This window comes from Hippocampus guttulatus, chromosome 15 (genome assembly GCF_054856545.1).
Source record: "Hippocampus guttulatus isolate MCC_2025c chromosome 15, RoL_Hgut_1.0, whole genome shotgun sequence".
In the NCBI taxonomy this organism is placed as follows: Eukaryota; Metazoa; Chordata; class Actinopteri; order Syngnathiformes; family Syngnathidae; genus Hippocampus; species Hippocampus guttulatus.
This window is the reverse complement of record NC_141275.1, coordinates 8,609,139-8,631,521: the sequence shown is the minus strand read 5'-3', so window position 1 is coordinate 8,631,521 and position 22,383 is coordinate 8,609,139. Positions and strand designations below refer to the sequence as shown.

General features: G+C 42.1%; 1 protein-coding gene and 2 long non-coding RNA genes across 3 annotated transcripts; 1 reads left to right on the top strand and 2 right to left on the bottom strand.

The window, feature by feature from the left end:
• Nucleotides 1-3,466: 3,466 nt before the first annotated feature.
• On the bottom strand, nt 3,467-4,077 carry LOC147193675 (uncharacterized). The gene is made up of 2 exons (XR_015103074.1): nt 3,899-4,077; nt 3,467-3,813 (listed from the first exon to the last, which is right to left on the bottom strand). It is a non-coding gene; the product is annotated as an uncharacterized LOC147193675 (long non-coding RNA).
• Nucleotides 4,078-6,119: 2,042 nt separating this feature from the next.
• On the bottom strand, nt 6,120-19,700 carry LOC147193674 (moesin a). Its single transcript, XM_086130253.1, has 13 exons — nt 19,262-19,700; nt 12,621-12,704; nt 12,232-12,327; nt 11,865-12,139; nt 11,670-11,753; nt 10,942-11,088; nt 10,748-10,844; nt 10,497-10,660; nt 10,128-10,258; nt 9,894-10,054; nt 9,717-9,809; nt 9,343-9,573; nt 6,120-8,119 (listed from the first exon to the last, which is right to left on the bottom strand). Exons 1-13 carry the CDS (start codon nt 19,271-19,273, stop codon nt 7,955-7,957), a joined length of 1,740 nt encoding a protein of 579 aa, XP_085986379.1. The 5' UTR covers nt 19,274-19,700; the 3' UTR covers nt 6,120-7,954.
• Nucleotides 16,057-21,443, top strand: LOC147193673 (uncharacterized). The gene is made up of 3 exons (XR_015102970.1): nt 16,057-16,130; nt 20,397-20,541; nt 21,345-21,443. It is a non-coding gene; the product is annotated as an uncharacterized LOC147193673 (long non-coding RNA).
• Nucleotides 21,444-22,383: the final 940 nt, after the last annotated feature.

The following is a 22,383-nucleotide window of genomic DNA, read 5'->3' as shown; positions in this document are numbered from 1 at the left end:
GTCCTCGTAGCCACATCTTAATAGCTTATTTCTCGGCTCTATTACACTCATTGTTGTCCAGAAATGTGTAAGTGATGCACCAAAGTAGTCCATTGCAATGATGTGTTCCGGAGTTCATCATGATAATGAGCACTTCGGTTTGTTTTGAGTGAAGCCGAGAACTCATATTTAATCTACTGTGCCACTTTGCGTATTCGATTCAGTTCATCAATACTCGTGTCTGTGGAGGCCCATGCTAATACAAACGCTTGTCGGGATAGTCATTGACTCTCGTGATAGCTTTTCCTAGGCCATGTTAGGAAGATACAAAAGTTTGTGTAGGGTAACAACCCGAACACTAACGAGCCATTGTAACTCCTTACTTTTTTTTTTTCAAACCCTACGTTTTTTTTCAACTTTTTTTTTGTTTGTCTGTTGTTGTTTTTTTCCCTTCTTTTTTGAGCGGCCTCTAGGCAATATCCACGTGGCCAGTTGGCCCCCTAGTCCACTCCACGGTGGTCACAGGCAAACAAGCAGCCACAGTTACATAACTCCTATGGGGGGGTCGGAGAAATGCCAAATGCTGGAGGAATTGACTCCAAGGAGCAGCAAATGCTTTATGTTTACATCCCTTTCTGCTGCAGGAAGGCACTGGAGCACTAGATTTCTGGAAATGCTTCCCCACACGTCTTACCTAGTTTCTTGGCACCATGATGGCACCAAGGGACTACTTTTAAACGGGGCTTTGGTACCATCTTGTGGCGTTTTACGGCGGTTTAAGAAGAGTTTTTCAGCAAATAATGGAGGAGACATTTCTTTCATGCGTGAGTAGTGAATCGCAAATAGGTTGCGGGCACACTTAGAACTTTTAATATGTTTATTCATATAACTTGAGGAAGTGATGTACAGTACCTGTCTGGTTCGAGTCAGCTTGGATAGGCTGCAACTCGCAGCGTCCCTGAACTGGATAACAGTAGAAAAGGGATGGATGGCTTCATTGTTTTCCAGATGCACAAGTCTCAAAGACTGAACAACTAAAGGTTTGGTTGAGTCTTGCAAAGGTGAGAGGGTCACATGCGACTGAGCATACAGGAGACAGAGCACAGCTTGATTGGCTCATGCCGTCTTCAGAGACATTAACACGCCAATGCGGCGCGATGAGCCTGAGAATCAATGACAACGTGGATTCTTCCTGATCTCTTTTTGCCAGGCTTCATTGCGCTAGTACGTTTTCTTTTCTACTGCAATACACGTGAGACTGTTTTTCGTGCTATCCAGAAGGGAAACGAATCATTAGTGTCACATTTAAATGTAATTTCAAACAGCGTCCAGAATGCCATACCGCGGTACATTCAAGTATTTAATTGTATTCTTCTTCCTCTCTATCAAGATTGAAAGAAAAAGCCCAGAACAATTATGACCTGAGTGTTTCTAATGTGATTTAATTGTCAAACAGGACTGAACGTAAGATCTTAGATCCCTTTCCTGATATACGTCAATTTAAATCGGTGTGTTGTTTTAGTTAATACACGGAAAAAAACATCTTTTTTAAAAAATCACATCAAAATTAAAGAAATACATACAATTAATGACAACGATGTGCCGTCGAGGAGAGTTTGAATGCAATATTGTTTTAACACTTAGTGCTTGTTTGTAACCCTTTTCTGTGCGGGGGGTAACAACGCTCGCATCTTGTTCAGTTGGTGACATGAAACATATTGGACCAATATCACCACTTAGTGGACAAACTACTACATAGCAGCAATGAAAGGCGGACTGTGTCAGCAAAGTTCCAGGACTGGCATTTCAAGCTGCGAGTTTTCCTCTTTAAAATAATAACGCTTGGGTCTTATGCACCTTCCCTACCAATTCCCTTCATACGCTTTTGGAAGGATTCTGGCAGGATCCCCCGCCGCAGCTCCATCATCAGACCCATCTTGATGTTGTCCATGTCCTCAAAACTGGTCCCCCTTGATGACTCCCTGAAACTTTGGAAAGATAGTCGTGGGGGGGTCACACTGAGACAACCCAGGTGAGTCGGGCGGTTGCTCCAACACAGCCATGTTCTTCTTGTCCAGGAACAGTTAGATGCTTAGGACACTGTGAGCAAGTGCGTCGTCATGGCGAAGCAGCCACGAGTTGTCCTGTCACAACTCTCTCGCCTCTTCTTGCACACTGAATGAAGCATTGCAGGATCTCTTTTTGGACTTGCCGGTTGATTGTCTGGCGCCAGGGGAAGAACTCAAAGCAAACGCTACCTCTCACGCAGAAGATTACAATTTTGACTTGGAACTTACACTCTCTCATTTTCTTTGCCCTTGGCAACGTCAAACCCTTTATTTGGAGTTAGATATATTATTAGGTTAAGTGAAGACTCTAACTACATTGTCTATAGGTGTGAATGGTTGTTTTTCCATACTGTATGTTCTTTGTGATTGACTGGCGACCAGTCCAGGGTGTATCCCACATCTCATCCCAAAACAGTTGTGATAGGCCCCAGCTCACCACCCCATTGGCTGAATTGCACTGATGTACCTAATGAAGATGCTAAGTGTGTGTTCGTTTATCTGTGGCAGGCTTGCTGAATTGGCCCATACCGTCGATCAAAAAGTGTCAGTTTATGTATGTTTTATTAACTTTCCAACAGCCTTCTTTCTGCCTACATTCTTGCTGCTGGAGGCTGTAAATTTCCCCAGTGTGGGACAAATAAAGGATATCTTATCTTATCTTAATGTTTCATTTTGGCAACGTGATAAATCGAAGTGGGATTATCCATACTTGCAAAGTGGCATTATAAAAAAAAAAAAAAACTATAAATCAAATGTTTATAAAATGAGCTTGAATGATTGCACAAATGCACTTTATTTTCCTCTTTGTCAATTCATATCATACTTGAGCTTTCGGGCTCATTATAAATGTATTTTATTTCATCATTGCTATACATTTGTAAAGAAGGAGGAAGCCAAACAGTTTGAGAATTATAGTTTGCTTTTTTACACAATGCTTAGTGATCTTGTTTTTAATTTTTTACTCTCTATTTCAAAAAAACTAAAACTAATAATAAAAATAACAAAAACCGTAAACGGATTTTTGAATCATAAAAACGTAATTAAAAAAAATCAAACTAACTGAAGATAAAACACTGAAGTCAAACGAAATACAAAGTAATCATAATAAAAAAAATGTTTTAAATCCAAAACAATTATAACCCGGCTTGTCCACAAGAACAGGAAGCGCGCGAAAGGCTGATAAGTGTTTTGTGTCTTGAGAAGTGTGTCATGATGAACCTGAGCGCAACCCCATTTGACTTCAGCAGAAAACTTATATATGTGTATTTTTATTTGTATAGTACCAAAGTGGTTCAGATAGGATTTCCTAATGGTGAAAAGAAATCAATAACAGCGGTAATGATTTCACGGTATTTGTTTCCAGTAACACACTCACACACACACACACACAAATGTTAAGCAATAATCATTGAGCAGAATTTCTTTCTTTTCAATGTGTATTATTCACATATTTTGACATTCAGTCGTACCGCACGACATATTCTTTCATAAACCACCTCAAATAATTTGTTCACATGGCCACAAGCACTTGGCCAATTTCCTTCGTAATTCATCAATAAGATACAAATGGAACAGATCGATAGAGAAGAGGTTCCCTCCGGGCTCGTTGACTTGGCTTCTCGGTTGAGGTCGGCGTTGTCTGGTAGGCCAGTGACGCCTCACTTCGGGTATTTGACAAACTGACACTCACAGAATCAGAGTGTCCGACTCAGCTTGTCAAATACACTAAGTGGGGGGCCGGATCTCCCCGAATCAGACTTGACTCCTTCGAAGAAATGAACATTCACCGCATGCCCACCCCTCGAAAGCAATCATTTCTCAGTTATTCAACAACGAGCTGAATGAGTTACCTGCGGGCGTGTGGGTGTTGCTGCTGAGGGCCGAGGACTCTCGCCGCTCCCGTCCTTGGACTGCGCCGAGCTGACACTGACAATCGGTCGGAGCATTTCGGCTGCATTGCCGCAAAGGGGAAGTCAAAACGAGGAAGATAAGTTGAGCGGCTCGCTCGCAGGAAATGTGTGGAAATAAAGTGTCAACATGTCACGGTTGTGAAATGCTCTAGAAGGCTTTCTCGGACAGGCGTTGTCCACGCCTTTTGTTTTGCGGCATTTCAGAGTTCTTATCGATGCATTCAGAAGGCACTTGTGGTGCTGATGATTGAGAGTCTGTCAGTTTATGAACTCATTGAAGCTCACAAACACCCCATGAAAAGAGGGACCACTTTATTTGAACCCAAGAATAACTTCCTCCATCGTTCACCAGCGACACATACTGTAATTGTTTCATGATCCTAGTTGCATTCACTTTTTCACGGCCAATCTTTGAACTAACTGACCAGAAGTGCTGCTGTCTTTCTTCTGAGACCAGCAGAGTTCAAATTCCTGCCCGCGGGTCATTTCCTGGTTGCCAACCAATCGCAAGGCACACCGAAAACAACCATTTACACACATTCATACAAATGGAGTCTTCAATAAAATTAGCATGCAAACGTGTTTTTGCAATCTGGGAAGAAACCCGGAATGAAATCCCACTCAAGCATGGGGAGAACACCAAAAACTGCACGTAGAAAAGTCACAACCGAGACTCGAACCCACCACGTTTGGCTGACGTGCCAGCCAGAAGTTGTCCATCCAACTGCGTTGTGCACTGGAACAGAAAAGCTCAAAATTGGAAATGATAAATGTGAGCAAACAAGCGCATGCTGTGATTAATTTATTGCTTAGGAGCTTTGTTCCAAGATTCTCTGTCTGCTACTACAACAGCGCCGATACACGACAATGTAGAAGAGAGGTTCTTGATTAAGATTTCAAATTTGAGTACTTGCATTCCTTCGCAAAAAAAAAAAAAGAGGCTAGTTTGAGTGGTTTCGTGTTATGCTTGATGAAATTCTGACTTAGCAGAGTTAAGTGAACAGTTAAAACTCATTCACTCCCGAAGACGTTTTTAAACGTCTTTTCAGACTTGGTCCAGAATTGGCTGGTACTGCAGTGTCAGGGTAAAAATCGCTTTTTTATTGTTGTTGTTTTGTTTGAAATTCCTCATTCCTGCTAACTGAAAAATGAAAGAGGCTGCATTTGAAGCATTACACGACGCGAGATGGTCTCTGAGACATATTGGTGCTGGTGGTTTCACAAACGTTAAGCGCTAGCTACAACAGTACTTCATGACTGCATTGAGGCCGCAAGTAACATAAGCGGTTGAACCAACTTCTGCGAGCAGCAGCAGGCCAAGATAGAGGAAGTAGGGGGTGAAGAGATGCCTCCCAAGTGCGCTCTTGAGAAAGAGTGGAGTGAACTTTCATCAAGTTGTTCCCCAACAATTAACTGAAGAAACGGGCTGCAGTTCAGTGGCAGCCACATTTCTAAATTCAAGAACTCACACAGGAGTAAAATTGTTGGCGGGATTTCTGGTGACAGGAGCTTGCGGCAATGTGACGGGTCCTATTTTATCTATTTATTTCTTCCACCAGACTGAAGCTGAACTGCGAGCTTATTATTCGCTCACCTGTCACCCACCTGCTCTATTATTTGTATTTAGTCTCAAAACGGTGAGTGAGGAGTGAGATTTTTTTTAGATGAATTTGTGTACTGTATCACTAAACGCGAGACGTTGTGCTTCTACTAACTGTTAAACTGAGTTGAAAACATGTTTATCAAATACAGTACAAATGGATTAGTAATAATAGTGTGGTGCACAATGAAGAAACGTTTACTTGTCGAATGTATTTGTTATACAGTATTTTGGATGAACACTCCCATGAAAATTCTCTTCTTGCCCAATCGCCGACACTCACGAGCTAAAGACGCCATCGTGTGGCTCATCGCAAAATTGCAAGCACGGTGGTTGCAAAAAATAAAAAATTGCCGGAGGCCATTGTGCGGTGGTTGCTCATTCTTCGGCCCCTACAGACATTAAAGGTCAAGTACGTGCTGTGCGGCTTTCGTACTTTTTTAAATGTACAGTTATAATACTCTTTTATAAGGGTATTTACCGATTATAAACCAGCGCGTTCCGATTTAAGGTACACGTTTGAACAAGAGGCGAGTTGCAAACAGAAAAGACGAGACCAAGTACGTTTTTTTCTAGCTTTTATTCACTAGTGCAAGGAAGACGAAGCAAAAATTGGGCAAGGCACTGTCTGTCAGATGGAAAAAGATCATTATGATTCAATCCTTCATATTTCATCTTTTAAAGAACTCCTGGAGGCAAACATGAGTGAGGCCATCTCACTCACGATGATTTGACTAAACTTAAAAGGATTGTTTTAACAGGTAAAACATACAGTACAGCTTCGTTTCAGTTGTCAAAGGCATCTAAAGGTATCCAAAATAGCAAATGCATTCTTATGTTTGACGGCAATTGTTTAAAGAAAAATACTGTATTGCAATTGCATCTAAGTAAAAAATCATTTAGACACATTAAAATAGAAAGCAACACCTACTGCTATAATACTTTTATTTTGACCTTTGAAAATAATGTCAATACATCTTTCAGAGACGAATCTATGAAACAAGCAAAACCCTTGTGCCTTGATGCCAAAATGAGGCTAAAACGATGGCGATGACATGTTTAATTGAAAAAGAATGTTGCCGTCAAGAACTGGAATGTGGATTTTTCTTTCATCGGTGCAATGACACGGTGTGCACGGGGTGTTGCTTGTTCCTTCAACTTACTAGAAGAGCCACCAGCCACTTCATTAGTTTACAACTAATAGCGTGCTGCGGATGCTGACGTTGTATCATACAAAAATATCCTCGGTGTTTTCTTTTTCTCTCTATTTTAACACCGTACATGATTTGATCACATCAGAATAATCCAAATCACAAAATACAAAAGTCATTAATTAAATACATACAGCATATTAAAATGTAAGAACTAGAGATACTACTCATTGTTGTTTTGGTTAATATTGAATACTGTGATGTTCCAGTGCATGTTAAGGGAATTATGCAAAAAAAAAAAAAAAAAAAAAAGTATTTCAGATGTGATTTAAGAAAAAAAAAAGATTAAATTACAACATACCAACTTTAGAAAGACATGCTGGAGGATGTTGAATTGAACAAAATAAATGGTCATGCCTTGACAGAACTATTTGATTAAAAGCTCATATATTAAGCCGAAACCCAAGACTCAAAAATATAAGTCTGTTGTATGTTGTGTACGTGTAAGAGCTACAATCTGACCAAAATCATCCAATCAGATATGAACGCTTCAGGGTCACTTCTTTTTTTCCTTCCATTTTGAAAGCTTCCCCTTTACAGACAAACATGATGAGCATCATCATATCTCATCACGCAGATTCAAATTTAACACTACAAACTAAAAGTGTTATGGCACAAGTTTATTCAGTCTAGATCCCAAAAGAAAAGTAATTCATTGTCTAATTCTGCACTTTAGATGCAACACCACCACCGAAATCAATTCATACGACTGTTTACATTGTACAGTATTTAAATGCTGTGCATCATGAGATCATTAATACGAACAGAAAACTCAGTTTGAATGTGTACAGCAGAAAAATGTATAGCTAACAGCCACAGAGTTGGACTGGCCATCGGGTTTTTCATATTGGATACAAGGAAGTGACAGAAATATGAGATGAAATTATAATTGGTTTGCTTGATGTGTCAGAAAATGTGGTCCATTAACGAAATGCTGCAAAACCCCCCCTAAGTGAGGAATGCACTTAAAAAAAAAACAAACATGTCCCTTATTAAGCAGTGACTTGCCTAAATTCAGTTAGAAATGGTAGCAATTGCAATTTTACAGATCCATATTTGTACATTGTGCTGTGTTTGTGCAGCCATGTCATGATTTGCAGCTGATAATTTTATTTGGGGGGAGTGAGAAAGAGCTCGAGCGACGCAGGACAGCAGTCCAGTCAAGTGGGCGTGGCGACTTCCGCATCACATACATTCAAACTCATCGATGCGCTGCTTGGTGTTTCCTGACCGGATCTGCCGGAGGGTCTTGTACTTGTCTCGTCCTGCCCGCATGTTCTCTGCGTGGATCATGTCGTTGACCGTCTTCTTGGTCTCGTCTCGGGCGTTGGCCAACTCTGAACTTAAAGCCTGGAACGACAGTTGGCACACATTTCTCAGTGAGGCGTCTTAAACATCTTCCTTCTTCCTTTCATTCTGGTGACAACTAGGCCTCGAGGGGCACAAAGGACAGCCAAGCTTTTCCAGTCTCTTGTTATTTGCTGGAAAATGTGTACTTTGCTTTGGTGCCAAGAAAAAATGTTCAGGTGATTTGAGGAGCGTCATGTAGGGCTTCGCCACCGTCTTGAAGCATCAAGTTCTGTTTTCATGGTGTAGCCCAAAAAATACTCAACTGTCTCATAGCCCAACCAAACGACTTTTTTTCCTGGCATTTTGGGAGTCACGGGAGTGTTTCGGGAGGAGCGTTGACATACCGCTGTCCGAGGATTGGTCGATATATAATTATTACTTACAATGGAAGATGAAAGTGGAATGGGAAAATATTTTGGCTCATTTAGTTTCGAAGGAGGACGGGGAGAGCAGGTCTGCCTCCGATTTGTGATACTCGGCTGCGACCTTCCTTTGTGGATGCTCATGAGTGCTATAGAAAATAGATGGTTGGATGAGTGACAAGAGGGGACAAGTATGTGCTTCTTGTTTTAAAATGGTCTCAGCACACCGCAGTATGCGGTGACCTTTGCTAAATCCACCTGGCGATTTAGTACTCTTGCTCGAATGTTCTGCCTTCACGCTCCACGGTGTACGCTGAAGCCAGCTGAAGGGTCAGTACGCGGCGTTCTGAACTGTGCCACTTGAATGCCTTTAGAGCGCAGCGCAGACAGTCGGTTCTTACCGTCGACTGCGCTAATATATTCGGGTCCGCTAAAAACAACATTTTGATTCCACGTGCATAACATAGCCCAAACATTCAACCCTTTGCTGACTCCAGCATACAAGACGATAAAACAGCTGGGTGTAAAACTGTGTGAAAACTTTACCAAACACCCCCCCCCCCTCCCCCCACTGCATCGGAGCGCCCCACCGTCCCCGCCCGACGCTTCTGGGAGAGGCAGAAGAATTAAATGTTGTACCATTACATGGCAGAAGGTACAATTAACCTGTTGCCACTCATACGACAGAAACAACAGCCTTGTTTTCAACTAAACAGGCCCAGCTTTCACCTTGACTAAGTAATTAGTGAGACAGGATCATCATTATTTCAGTCTACTCTGTACTTTTAGTGACATTTTTTTGTTTTGTTTGGCGGTGATTTTCCTCATGTAAAATGTGTGCCTTGGCTCAATGAGACTTACGAGTAAGTGTTTCTGCAAACGTTCGTTCTTCTCCGCCTCGGTCATGCGCTCCTCCTCGCTGCGGTCCTTGTACGTGGCGGCAGATGTAAACTCGGCGCTGGCTTCGGCGCTGCTTTCGTCATTCTCGTCGTGCTCGTTCTCGGTGTTGAGGGGCTCCTGAACATGGGCCACCATCACTTTGTTTTTGAGCTCTTCTTTGGTCTTCTCCAGGTCCTGCTGCACCATGGTGGCCTGAAGTCAGAGAATGCTCGTTAAGGGTGGATGGAATTACACAGCAACGTCTTGTGAAAGTGACTTGTTTTTCAACCGCTCTAATAAGAACAAAGATTTATCGACACTCTGCATGTAGCGAGATAAATCCGCGAGTTGCACACCTTCTCTTGCCACAGCATTGCCTCCTCTTCTTTCTTCTTCTTGGAATCCTCCAGGAGGGAAATCTTTGAGGTCAGCTCAGCCAACTCGGTGGCCTAAAACAACATCGTCATCCTTTGTCTGAGTCGCTGATCATCAAAAGCGCCAAACCAATGTAACCTGTACGCCGTGTAACGGACCAGGTGCTCTTGGTTCTTCATCTGGTTTTCTGACTGCTGCAAGAGAGCCATCTTGGCATCCTCGGCGCCTTTCAGGTCCGACTCAAGGCGCTCAGCGTCCTCCTGGGCTCGCTTCCTCTCCATCTCCAACTCAAGGGCTCTCAGTGTTTGCTCCTCCAGCTCTGCGCAAAATCACGCCGCATGAAGATAACTCCGGAACAACAATCTTAGCCGACATACTGGCCGGTCACCCACCTTGCTGGGCTTTTTTAGTCTGCTCCTCGATCTGCTTTAATCGCTCCATTAATTCCTCTTTTTCCTTTTCTATCTTCTCCTTTTCCTTTTCCACGGCTTCCCTTTTCCTCTTTTCGTTATCCAGCATAGCTCTAATAAAGCATAGAGAAAATATTTTGGCAGCGAACTTTGTCGAGCTGAAGACAATACCGTAATTCTAACAGTGACTGTTAGAGCTTAGCGAGATTTATTAAGTGACGAAGCAAATGATTAACGCAGCAGTGATGCACATAATGTTCGGAGACTTGGTTTCTGTTCCTTCATAGCCAATCCATTTTAATTTTTTAAAATTTAATACTGTATATGTTCCGTGAAAAAAGTGACTGTTACCGTTCCATCTTCTTGAGATTCTTATCCTCCCGAGCTTGCGCCTTCATCTGCTGTACTTCGATGGTGTCGGGCTTGCGGCGGCGCATGTACAGCTCGTGGTTTCCCATGCAGAGAGACAAAATGCGCTTGTTGATGCGCAGCCTCGGAGCATAAAATACAAAGTCCTAAAAAAAAAAAAAAAAAAAAAGGATGGAAAGACAAGTGCCGGGTATCGCGAAATGAATGGGCGAAGAAGCAAAAGTTTAACCTACTGGTGCTTTCTTATCAATTGGTTTGATGACGAATTTCTTGTCGTTGAAGGAAATGTTCCTGATTTCACTCCACGGAAAACCAATTTTGGGCGTCATTCTGTGAAATAAACACACAGACTTCAGTATTGATGACGAGCCCCAAAAGCTACAAAACGGGTGGCAGTATGAAACACCAAAGTCGCGTAGACGCTTACTTGTCATTCTGCTCATATATGTTCAGTCCCAAAGCGTCCACTCCCAGCCATAACTCCGTTCCTTTCTTATTTTTGATGCTGAAGTAGTTGACTCCATACATCTCCAGGTCTTGGGCGATCTTCAAATACTCCATCATGGATTCCTCTCTGCGCACACAAGCGATGGTTATGAAATACTGCTTTTGACTTTTAACGAGACAGGGAAATAAAAATCTCTCATCGCTTTGCCCAACTTAAAACTTTGGGATCCCAGCAAGCCACAGACACTTCCGGAGTTCCTCAAGGCAGTTTTAAGACTTTTGGACAGAAGTTCTCGAATAGGATCTCGCGGAAGACCCTCAACCCAAACATAGCAGACTTTAGGTGTCAAAAATGCCTCAGGCAAGAATCGAATGGCCTAACCCCATTGGCCACTGTCGTAAATGGCCGTCTGTCTGTGCCATCTGTTATATGAAATAGCTTGAGATTTATTTCTGATTTCAGATCTATGCTAGGTTATGACAACTCAAAGAAAACACTAGCCATGAAAAGTGTTATCGTGACCTCTGGGTCCTGGCCAGTGTTATTATTTGAAAAGTCACGCCGGGCCACTGGAAGAGGCATACAAAGGAGAAAAGGCAGAGTCAGATAAAGTTTGGCCGAACAGTACAAATAGAACTAGTAACCCGTATAATGAGCTGGGAACTTCTTATCTTATGAGACCGAGAAGGAGGAGGATCGGAGATTACCTCATCATTCCCTTGTGTTCTTCATGCCATACTTGAATCCTCTCCTCCCACTGGTCCTTGCTAAGTTTGTGCTGGTCCAGAACTCTGTCGACATAAGTGGGTCAGAGGTCACGCAGAGGTCTAAAGTGGCTGATCCGAACCCCAGATGACCACTGCTCGTCTCGTCGATCAACGAATTGGTGCGTTCGGAATTACCTCTGAGGGAGCAGATGCTCGTTGGATAGATAGCCTGGTGTGTGGACTTCCTTGTTGTAGTCAGCGTACTTGGCCTGCACGGCATAGGAAGCCAGCAGGACGGCCGTCTCCGGGGGGCAGTAGATATCGTCATTTAGAATTCCTTCCTTCACCTGCAGGAAAAAAAGCCGCTGGGTGGCATCCTGGATTAACTCCTCTGAGACGTCCTCGGGAAAGAACTTGGCACGGAACTTAAATAGTAGCGGGCTCTCCTTCCTCACATCTTGGGCGGTCACCTGAAACGATAGAAGTCGAATATAATGTTGGTGCAATATTTCACTCTGCCGTTCGATAGCGACAAAGACAGGAAAATCAATCAAGCGCTTACCTTCTTATTGAGCTTGAGCCACGTAGATAAACCCTTGGTATCCTGGTACTGGAGTCCAAAGTACCAAACCTCCCGCAGCCCAATTGTTTTAACAACCTGAAAAAAATATACATACATAAAATATATACAAAAAAAAAAAAATCCCTAAACCGTTAACACATTCTCTAACAGGTATTTTAAATGTTAAGTGAGGTTTGGGAGACAGTCTATGATGCTGTTCTCTGCCATCTATGCGCACCTGTCAACTACAACCACAAAAATGTATATGAAAGGTATAAATCTAATATCATTCAGTAGAGGTGAAACATGTGACATTTGTATCGTTATTGCCAACGTTATGTAGTTTGACCGGAGGCAAAACTAAATGACTATTTTAATGTGTGTCCTACCTGGTCAAAGAGTTGCTTTCCTGTTGTTGTGGGCTGAATGGCAAACTCCAGTTCCGCATCCATTGTGGTGACTCTTACACTAATCTAGGGTCAAGAACAAATGGGATGAATGAACAATGGAAAGTGACAATAGTATAACATGGAAATGAAGGTTCATTTAGAAACCACTGCATCAATGTTGTTTGCGTGAATGATGCATTTAAAAAAAATAAAAGTTTAAAAAAAAATGCAGTCACGGACGGACGGGTACAATCAGGCTTCAATCATAAGAGCATACTTTTGTTAATTTCATATTCACGTTGGTCAGGTCAAATGAAACAATTGAATGTCTTTGGAATTGGAATCAATAGAAAATCAACAGTGATGAGACGGAGACATTTACTTAATCCTTAACTGAACACTCAACGGTGGACAAGCCCCCCCCCCCCCAAAAAAACCCCCCATCTGACTGTGTAATGAATAATTCTATTTTTTTTTTCCTGCGACTCGACTCCATGAAAGCCCATGCGCCCGTCTAGCGGGTGTCAATATGGAACTTATCTCCAGGAAGTAACCACATCCTCTGGTGGTGAGACCTTGCGAGGGCTTTGGCCGCTGCACCCTCATGAGAGCGGCCGACTTCCTGTCATGTACCAAGCAGTCAAGCAGTCAGCTCGCTGCTCTGCGGTCTGCCAAGTACATACTCGTACACCTATTTGCTGAGAGTTTGTCACCACCGGGGAACTTCCTGTTCAAGTCAAGAATGCACTGAACTCATAACAGATATTGAAACAGGAATGCGGAATGTATCGTAAGCACCGCCTTAATCAAGTCAGACATTTTTTCCCCGTGCTTTTGCAGCAGTGATGTGACGTTGAACTTGTAATAGTTAGGGAGCGGGAAAAAAAAAATCAATAACGTGTGTCTCCTGCATTAATTCCAACTTGCCGAGGTCATACAAATATTATATTTAGCCTGGAATCAGCAAACCGATTGTCTGGCAGTTTCTCATTTCTCTGCCCACTTGGTGATGATGAAAAAGGCAGCACACACGCCTGTTGGGAAATAACTGTGCAGGCTGAGGCCCACGCCTGCCTTCAACAACAATGGTGCGCATTATTTCCCACTAGTAGGGGCTGACTACAGTGTTGCGTTCTTTCCCATTCATGTCAGCAGAACCCCATTTACAGCTCAGGACACTTGCCCCTCTGTCACTTCCTGTCATCGCCAGCAGTTAGTTTGTCGGTCAATCTGAGTCGACGCCAAGGAGCGACAGAAGCGTCTAGAATCAGATCGGGGAGTACCGCTAGTGGTGCGCAGGATTCCTCGAGTGGGAGACAAAATAATCACGGAATGAAATGCTCAAACTGTGCATAATGTTGGAGTGCGTTAAAACTTTTTCTTTTTTTTAAACTAGGACTGTACATTTGTTAAGTACAGTACATTTGCATTGAATCTTTTAGGACCGTTTGTCTTCAAACATTTACTTAGGTACAATTTAACATTTATGTGCAAAGCTCGTTCATTGATTAATTTAAGTTTTAGTTTTTTTTAATTCAAGCACAGCATTATGTTAGTGGCTTACATTGAATGAATTATACTTGACAGGAAATAAAACGGCCTACTACGCTTAAGGTATTTTTAATGTTGGTCTTTTTTTCCAAGTTGCACTTGCCGCAACAAGTTTGAGAACAATTCCAAGTCTAAAGAACCAAGATGTCGGTAAGAAAACCATTTTAAAAACCTCATTTCATCTCGCGATGACTCGGCTGGACTTTCAGCCACTTCATTTCCTGAGCCCGAATGACCATGGTTGCATGAAAAAAAGGAAGCACACGGCTACATTCTCTGCTTGTGTTAGGGTGTGCCGCCTACACTATTCTTAGCGCGCGCTCACCCGCGCCCTGTCGACTCACGTGCCATGTTTCCATGCGTTCGACCTCATCATTTTCCCACCATGGCAACTGCACAACACACACTGCCAAAATAACACTTTTCACCATCACCATCTTACGACAGTGTCCGATGATACTGAAACGTTTGTGACATTGGCATTTTTAATGGCGGCGTTTGCTTTACTCTGAGCCACGCAGCTCAAATCTCATTTCCCTATTGACGTGTCATCCCAAAAACAGTAATCGCTCCATAAATCACCATAAACATGATGTAGACGGCCACAATATCCCAAAGTACAAATGATATGTTGAGAAAACTATGTAGCCGCCTTCTAATTACTCATATTAAACCTATGCTACATATCTTCACAATGATGTCAACTCTAACACAGTGAACATCCAAAAGTAATTGAGACATAGAACTGGTTTATGAGTTGTCTGCAAGGTAGAGTGCAAAAACAAAACAAAACAATTTGAATGCAGTTCATACTGTCTGTTTCCATGCCGTGATCCAGATTCTCATCGATATACTGTATGAGTTTTTTTCTTGGTCAATCGGCTGTCCCTCAACAAACTTCCGTGGCTTAAGCCTACTGACTAACAAACCAGCCAACAATGTATTTAACAACACGGTGGAGATACTGTAATTTTTTTTTTTTTTTTGCTCAGGCTCGTGGCACTTGTAAATGATCTCAGAGTTGGGAAGATGAGGTAAAAAAAAAAAAAGTGTGACATACTATGTAAGCTGTCGGAACGGTTGTACAGAAAAAGGCTGTTAAACCTCCCACCTCGGTTCAAACGCCCTGTGGCTATGTGTACTGTTGTGCGTCTGCAGTCCAGATGTGTTTACAGCTGAGGGGCTGGATGCAGCCGAGCATTACGTTTCGAGAAACCCTCCAGTTGAAGAGTGTAAACTGGCAGACAGGAAGAGGGAGGGATGAAAGAGAGAGGATGAGCTTTCTTTACAAAAGCGAGGAGGGGTATTTCCCATGACCATTGTTCCAAAAATATACATACTTGTGCACATTCATCTGCTCAGACATCTCTTAGCGCCAGAGCCAAGTCCCTTTTGTTGGCGAGGTAGTTAACATCCGTAATCCCTCTCTACCCTCCGTCCAAACTGGTACTTTGCTCAGTCAACTCATGAAGGCCTGTTCACTCTACCTTCATACCGTTCACTAATATTTGTGCGTGAAACGTGTCATTGAGTCCGGGGCAGAACATAAATACAAACGTTTGGCAGAACCGCAAGCTTGTTCTTATCTTTCGACAACCTTGATTTGATGTGAGCTATAAACAACAGGAGGAAAAAAAAAGGACAACGGGTAGAGCGAATTAGCGCACAAGTATTAGAAATATGAACATAAAACGACTTACTTTCCGAAGTGTAACTGTCACACCAGATCCGAGGTGAAAATATTCCACTATTTGTGTAAAAAAATTAAACATTCACTTTTTCTACCACCTCTACTTCTACAAACTGCTAATCTCCTCCGCTATGCGCACTACGGCCTCCTTAAATCCCCTGCTAGCATACCTCCACGTCTTTCCATTGACCAAATCACCATAGCCACACACTCAATGTTTGTCCCTTTTGCAAGAAAACCACCAATGTTGTTCACCTACGACTAAAATGGTAAGTTATATCCTCGCTTTTTTTTTTTTTTTTTTAAAGAAAACGTTTCTACCATCACGGATATTTGAGTGACAAAGTACCAGTAGGTTGAAAATGTTGACGATACCGAATGACCGTTTAATACTCATGTCCAATGAAAATGTGTCACGATGGCTTTATTTGGGAGTGTTTCAAACCCGACACAGTAAAAGAATCACAGCAACCCGTGATAAAATGACACTTGGTTGATAGAGTGCTCCGGTGCAATCTTGAGTGGTGCACAGCATGTGAGGAGCAGGCTGGGGGAAGCTGGGAGGAGAGAGTAGCTAGACCGTGATGTGAAAGTCCATATAAGGCTGCAGGCGAGGAAATTACCAGAAAGGAACTGATGTAAGAGCAGAACATTTGAGTCACACCGTGACTCTCTTGAGAAACTTAAGCACTTGAGTGAAGATGCCAGAGAGGCGCAACTTTTGGAATCATTGCGATTCATCAAGACTGAGACAATTGACTAAATCGTGGGTGTTTTTTTTTTTTTTTTACTGTGGCTACAGTTCTCCAAAGACAACTTTCACTTGGCAAAAACTGAACTTTGTTGCCGAGTCAGATAATCTCGCTTCCGTCTTTTCTGTATTTTGCCTCCCCTGGTTTCCAAATAACCTGACCGAGGCACAAGTTAACAGCAATCTCTGATCGTGGGGCGTACTAAACTTTTCATCGCGAAAGCATTGTTCCTCAGTTATTCCTGCCATCATTTACGGCCAGTGACCTTCCTCTCGATCAGATATTTGTCCCCTTTCAGTTTCCGTTTTTTTTCCTAACACTGAAGCAGAACATCGAAACAACACAGCAGCATTGAACCACGTATTGTCTTATTGCTTGTAAACACATTGTAAAAGCTTCTTTTGAGCTTCTCCTGGCCTGTGAAGCCTGTGCAAACAGGGAACCACGCCACCGTTGTAGAGGCTAACCGTATTCTAGCTGCACTACTCAGACAATTGGCACACAGACGGTCACCTAAGTAACAGACTAAATATATTTCTAAAAAGCAGTTAACACATTCTGGGCTTTGAACATGCTTCATGTTTAAATTCAATGTACATACCTATATATTGGGCATTCTAAAATATTAATTATTAAGTTCTGGTTGTTCCTCTCACAAACCCAACAGTTTATTTCAGTTTGCGTCGTTATTTCTTCAGACTTTGTCATATTAAACCGCTCAATGGGATGGTGGTGTTGATTTTGTTTTGTTTTGTTGTAATGTAACGACTTGAAATCTCTTATCTTTCCAGCTTTTTCCTCCTAATATTGTAACTTTATCCAGTAATAATATGAGATTTTATTTGTCATAATATTTCATATTGTTTTGTAGTTTAATGGCCCTACTTATTCATACCGGTGCATCTTATGTCCCGCTGTTTTTAATAGCTGAAATCCTCACTTATAGAAGTGATGATAACAGTTAAGCGCAAACGCCAATTGAAACAAATTAACTTAAAAAGGCAGAGCCCATTAAAGGGTACTCTATCTGTATTGGGTGCAAGATAAAATATATTGAGTGCAGCTGACACCATTCCGGCGTTTATGTCTTTGAAAACAACCCGTGTGAATGCATTTTACTTTTTCCCTTCATTAATGCTGTTTGTATCAAAGACTTTCCAGTTAATTTTTTTCCCAAGGAACCTCCTTAATACGCCAATTAAACACAACTACCATATTACTGTTGTTGGGCGGAAACCTTGCATCTACAAAACCATTATTTTTTCTGAAAATCAAGGTCATATTTTTGAGTTATTCAAAACTGTATTGTTAAAGTTATTTCGTGAACTTCAATTTTAAAAAAATGACAGAGCCAAGTGGGGAGTGACACTGACAAAATTTGTGATTTGTGAAAAAAAAGTTATTTTCCAAATAGGGGGCTTCCGCCCAACAGTTACAAAGTGCACCGCTAAATGCCATATAACTTTTTTAAAATGTTTCTGCCTAAATATTTATGGCCTGTTTAATAGAAAGGTCCTTCACCAAATGAAAAGTAATTCGATTTAAATATTTATCCATCGCCTCAAGCTAGGAATGCTCCATGCATGCAGGCATGTCAGATTTATCTGATGAGACAGTATGTCACGATCATCAGCTTTTAATTGGCCCAAAGGGAGGACTAATTGCTTTATGTTGTTGCTTTATTGGCACACAGGGCCCTACGTCTACATCTGACATATCAGTTTACTGCAGATTTTATGGACCCCTGTTTAAAGTGAATCGTCTGTTTCAACTTAAAGTTGGTATCCAAAACTGCATTGATAAACAAAGATGGGCATTTAAACATTTATAGTGTAGAATCAGCAACACAAGTCATGGATAACAATTTTACTGTCCCACCGGTGTGCAAGATTTTTATTTCATATTTTAGCTCATATACGTCAAAACGTGCAAACAGCTCAGAAACATGAGCTTTATGCGGGTTGAATTAAACAAAGAGTGTGTGTGCTACCCCCCCCCCCCCCCATTCCCCCCAACAATGAGAGGAGGGGTCCTCTTCATTGTTCCCAGGTATGCCACGCTAAAACGGTTGCTAAAGTTAATAAAATATGACGTCACCCATAACACTTCTAAAAACATCTATTCATGCAGTAAGTGCCGGGGCTGAAGGACACACAGCTGGGCCGGCTTGACAGCTCCAATCTCGGCTTCTTAACCCGCTAGCTAGCTCTGGCTGGATGTGGAGGCCTCCGGAAACACGAACTCTATGGCGACCGGGGAGGGGTCGGGGGAACTGGAGGGCACTCTCCCAGGACAAAGCCACACTGGGACGGGATCCTCAACCGTGCATCTCGTGGGGAGATCTAGGAAGCGGGTTGGTGATATAAAGTAGCTTCAAGGCCTCCATGAAAGATGTGATTTAAGGCGATCATTTGAAGAGGCACTGGGGCGGGAGCGCGCACGCGCACTCTCCTCACGGAAAGTATTGTGTCGTCGCGTTCATATAAAAAGACTACAATAAACCAGCCGAAGCACCTAATAAGTAATACACACCACAAAACAGCAATCACATACCGGCGTTGGTCATATATCTTCGTAGGATTCTGTTAAATGTGCGCAATAACGAGATGTTTGCAAGATAAGAATAGTTAACGTTCATTCAAGCTTACCGTCTTCGGCATCTTGTCTTTTGTTGGTCCGGTTCGGGTTAGAAGAAAACAAACACGCAGAAAAAACAAACAAGGACTAATAGAACAGACGAGCGGTTGTCGAAACCACCAGAAAACTTTTTCCCATCAGAACAACGGCGCCAGTGAAACGCCTTCCTGTCCAAAACGAGTCCAACCTATTACTTGTTAGCTCGATTTAAACACACAAAAAATAACAAGTATCTCTTGAACTTTCGAGGGGAATATTATTCTTTGTGTCGCCCTCGTCAAAAGAAACGGATTCGAAAGCTCGATTTCCTGCTAACGGTACCCGGACTCTCTAACCACACCCAGGCCGATGACAGGACAGAAGCCAGACAGAAAGAAGGAGAAGCTCGGTTTGGTTTGGGTTGATTTAGTTGGAGCCCGCAGACTCCGCCTGCTGCCTCTGCATCATCATGGCCGCACACATTCACTCTCTTGGCTTTTTTTTTTTTTGTCAGGCAGGCTACAGTCTGTACTTTTATTCCTTCTACCTCTGCGTTTTACTCGTTATTTGGGGGGGGGGGGGGGGGTGTCAAAAGCCTATTTTGACAAAAATAAAGCTAGAGTGATGAATACCACCTGGGGGCCCCAAATAAGAACTTTGAAGCACATCCTGTCCTAAAGCACTCCCCCCACCCCTGAAAAAACCTGCGTGATGGATCACGAAATATATCTTGTATTAAGTGTTGTCTCACAAATAAAATTAATTACAATAATCCCATCCATCGTGGGCTTTATGTTCCAGCCCAGCCCATGTATAAATGACATCCATAATACAGAAATACACAATTTAAATACTCTTTTGGCATGTTTTTTTACAGTACCCTACAGTGTTTATAGTAAAAAGATGTACAGTACATTATGAAATAAAACTTAAAGGGGGAGTTTGCAGTATTAAAACTGCTAGCAAAGGTTTTGATGTATAGTCTCATTTTAAACATTCGCAGATCGTAGTTGTTTCTGTATCTCTGCACATACCATCTACATTATAAATTTTTCGTCTGGACAAAATGGTAGGCTGACCTCAGTAGCTACAGAGATAAAACATCAGCTAAAAGAGAAATAATTACTTTCAGTAAGAAGTACTTTTTTTCCCTAATGTTTTATACAGGCAGTGGAAAAAAAGGGGAGTCATTTGCCTTCCCCACATTACCAACAGTACTGGAATAACGGAAAACACGCCAGCAGACGCCACAGCAGAAATGTTCATGTGGGCCCACAATGTGGTGAGCGAGAGCATGCAGCAGTGAAAGGAGGTAAAATCATTAAACTTGTGCTTTTCTGGCTTCACTTGACCTATTATATTTTTGGGGTAACCTGGAAAAGGCAAGCCTGATCCATCCAGATTGCTTCCAAGTCAGATATCCTATAGAAAGGGCTAAACAGTCAGAAGATGTTTCACCGATTTCAAAAATATGCTTCATCATAGAAGACAATGGCCTCTGGCTTTTTGACTTGTTCTCTTTGAGGATACAGAGGGATGATTCATGACACGATTTCCTCAGAGCTCGAGAAGCTAAATTATGTCTTTGTACTGATTTCTTAACGTGCAGCTCACAATAGGCTATCACACTTCCTCACCACATTGAAAACATTGGATTTTGCAAGAACATAAGTATTTCACAACCCCTTTGCATTCAATCGAACGAAACGTTTCTGGAATGAACAAATAGAAAGTGATGCGCAGGGCGTGTAATCTAAAAATGTGTGTCGTATAGTCATCCAAACTATCCAATGCCAACACTGCAATTAATCTCCCATACTCAACTCAGCTTCATTTATAGAGCTGAGGTTTACATATACAGCACTATACATACATTTTCAATGAATGATTGATTGTAAATTTCCCCAGTGTGGGACTAATAAAGGATATCTTATCTTATCTTAAAAACTCATTTATACTAAATCCATTTGGGGGGAAAAACGAATCTAGGAATGACCTGGCTCATTTGTACGTTTTAAAAAGCACACGTAGCCCTTGACCCCCCCCCCCCCCCCCCGATACCATACAGTACAAAACGCCTTGTTCACTTCCCATTGTCTGCCTTGTGATTGACAGGCCGTCCAGGGTTGTCGTCAGCTGGGATGGGCTCCAGATCTCCGTAACGTCCACAATCCATTTGCTGCTGATAAGGGATGAAAGGTGAATAACACAATGCCTGAGGTGAAATTCTGCCAGCATTAAAAAATCCCTTCCTTTAAAAAGTAACCAACTCAAATAGCTTCGTGTTGACTTCGCTAAATTACATTGCCACGAGTTACACTTCTCGGGTAAGATGACTTCATGTGGAGTGTTCGCACAAAATGAGAAACTTACTCAAGTTCACATTCTTTAGCATCCAACAGTAAGCCCAAGAAAGCAGGGAATGCTCAGTGTGATTGCGCCAGTCTACTGCCAATCTATCCCCCATATTCCATGCACAAATTTTGCCAGCAGAGGGTGCTCGAACTCAAATATTGACCGAGCTGGAAGTTTAGCGTCTCGAAATGAGGGTCCGTTTTTATATGTATAATGCATAAATGACACGAAGAGCGTTTCGATGTGACAAGGGTTTGCTTTGTTTAAGTGTCTTGAGCTTCGACACACTACATACTGTACGTGCCCATTATTTGCACAACCAGAGCCTGAAGGCAAGTATGCAACAAAGAGCACAGGCTTCTCCCTATCTTACCTTGTAGATCAAAGTTTTTCTAGGCTACTAGTTTTCTCTCTACCATTAGTGGTACACAAAAGAATGACTGCCTACCTAAAGTTCGGTTGTGTATGACTTTTAAGGGGGAAGTTTGACATTTCATGAAAAAAGAAAAAAAATCACTGCCATATTTGTTAAATCTGTCAGTACAACCTGACAGTAGTACATTAGTAAAATGATCTTGAAAAAAATAATAAATCAGCCTTTCTGCCGCTATCTTGCACCTCAAATGAGATTTTCGAGAAACCAGTGCACCAAAGGAAAAAAAAACAACCAATCAGATGCAGAAGATGGGACGTACACTTTCTCCTGTCCTGTGGCTCATCATTTAAATAACCCTCATCACATTTGGTTTACTTGCAGATTTTCCCACACACGTTTTTCGGACTGGTCTACCCAAAGTGT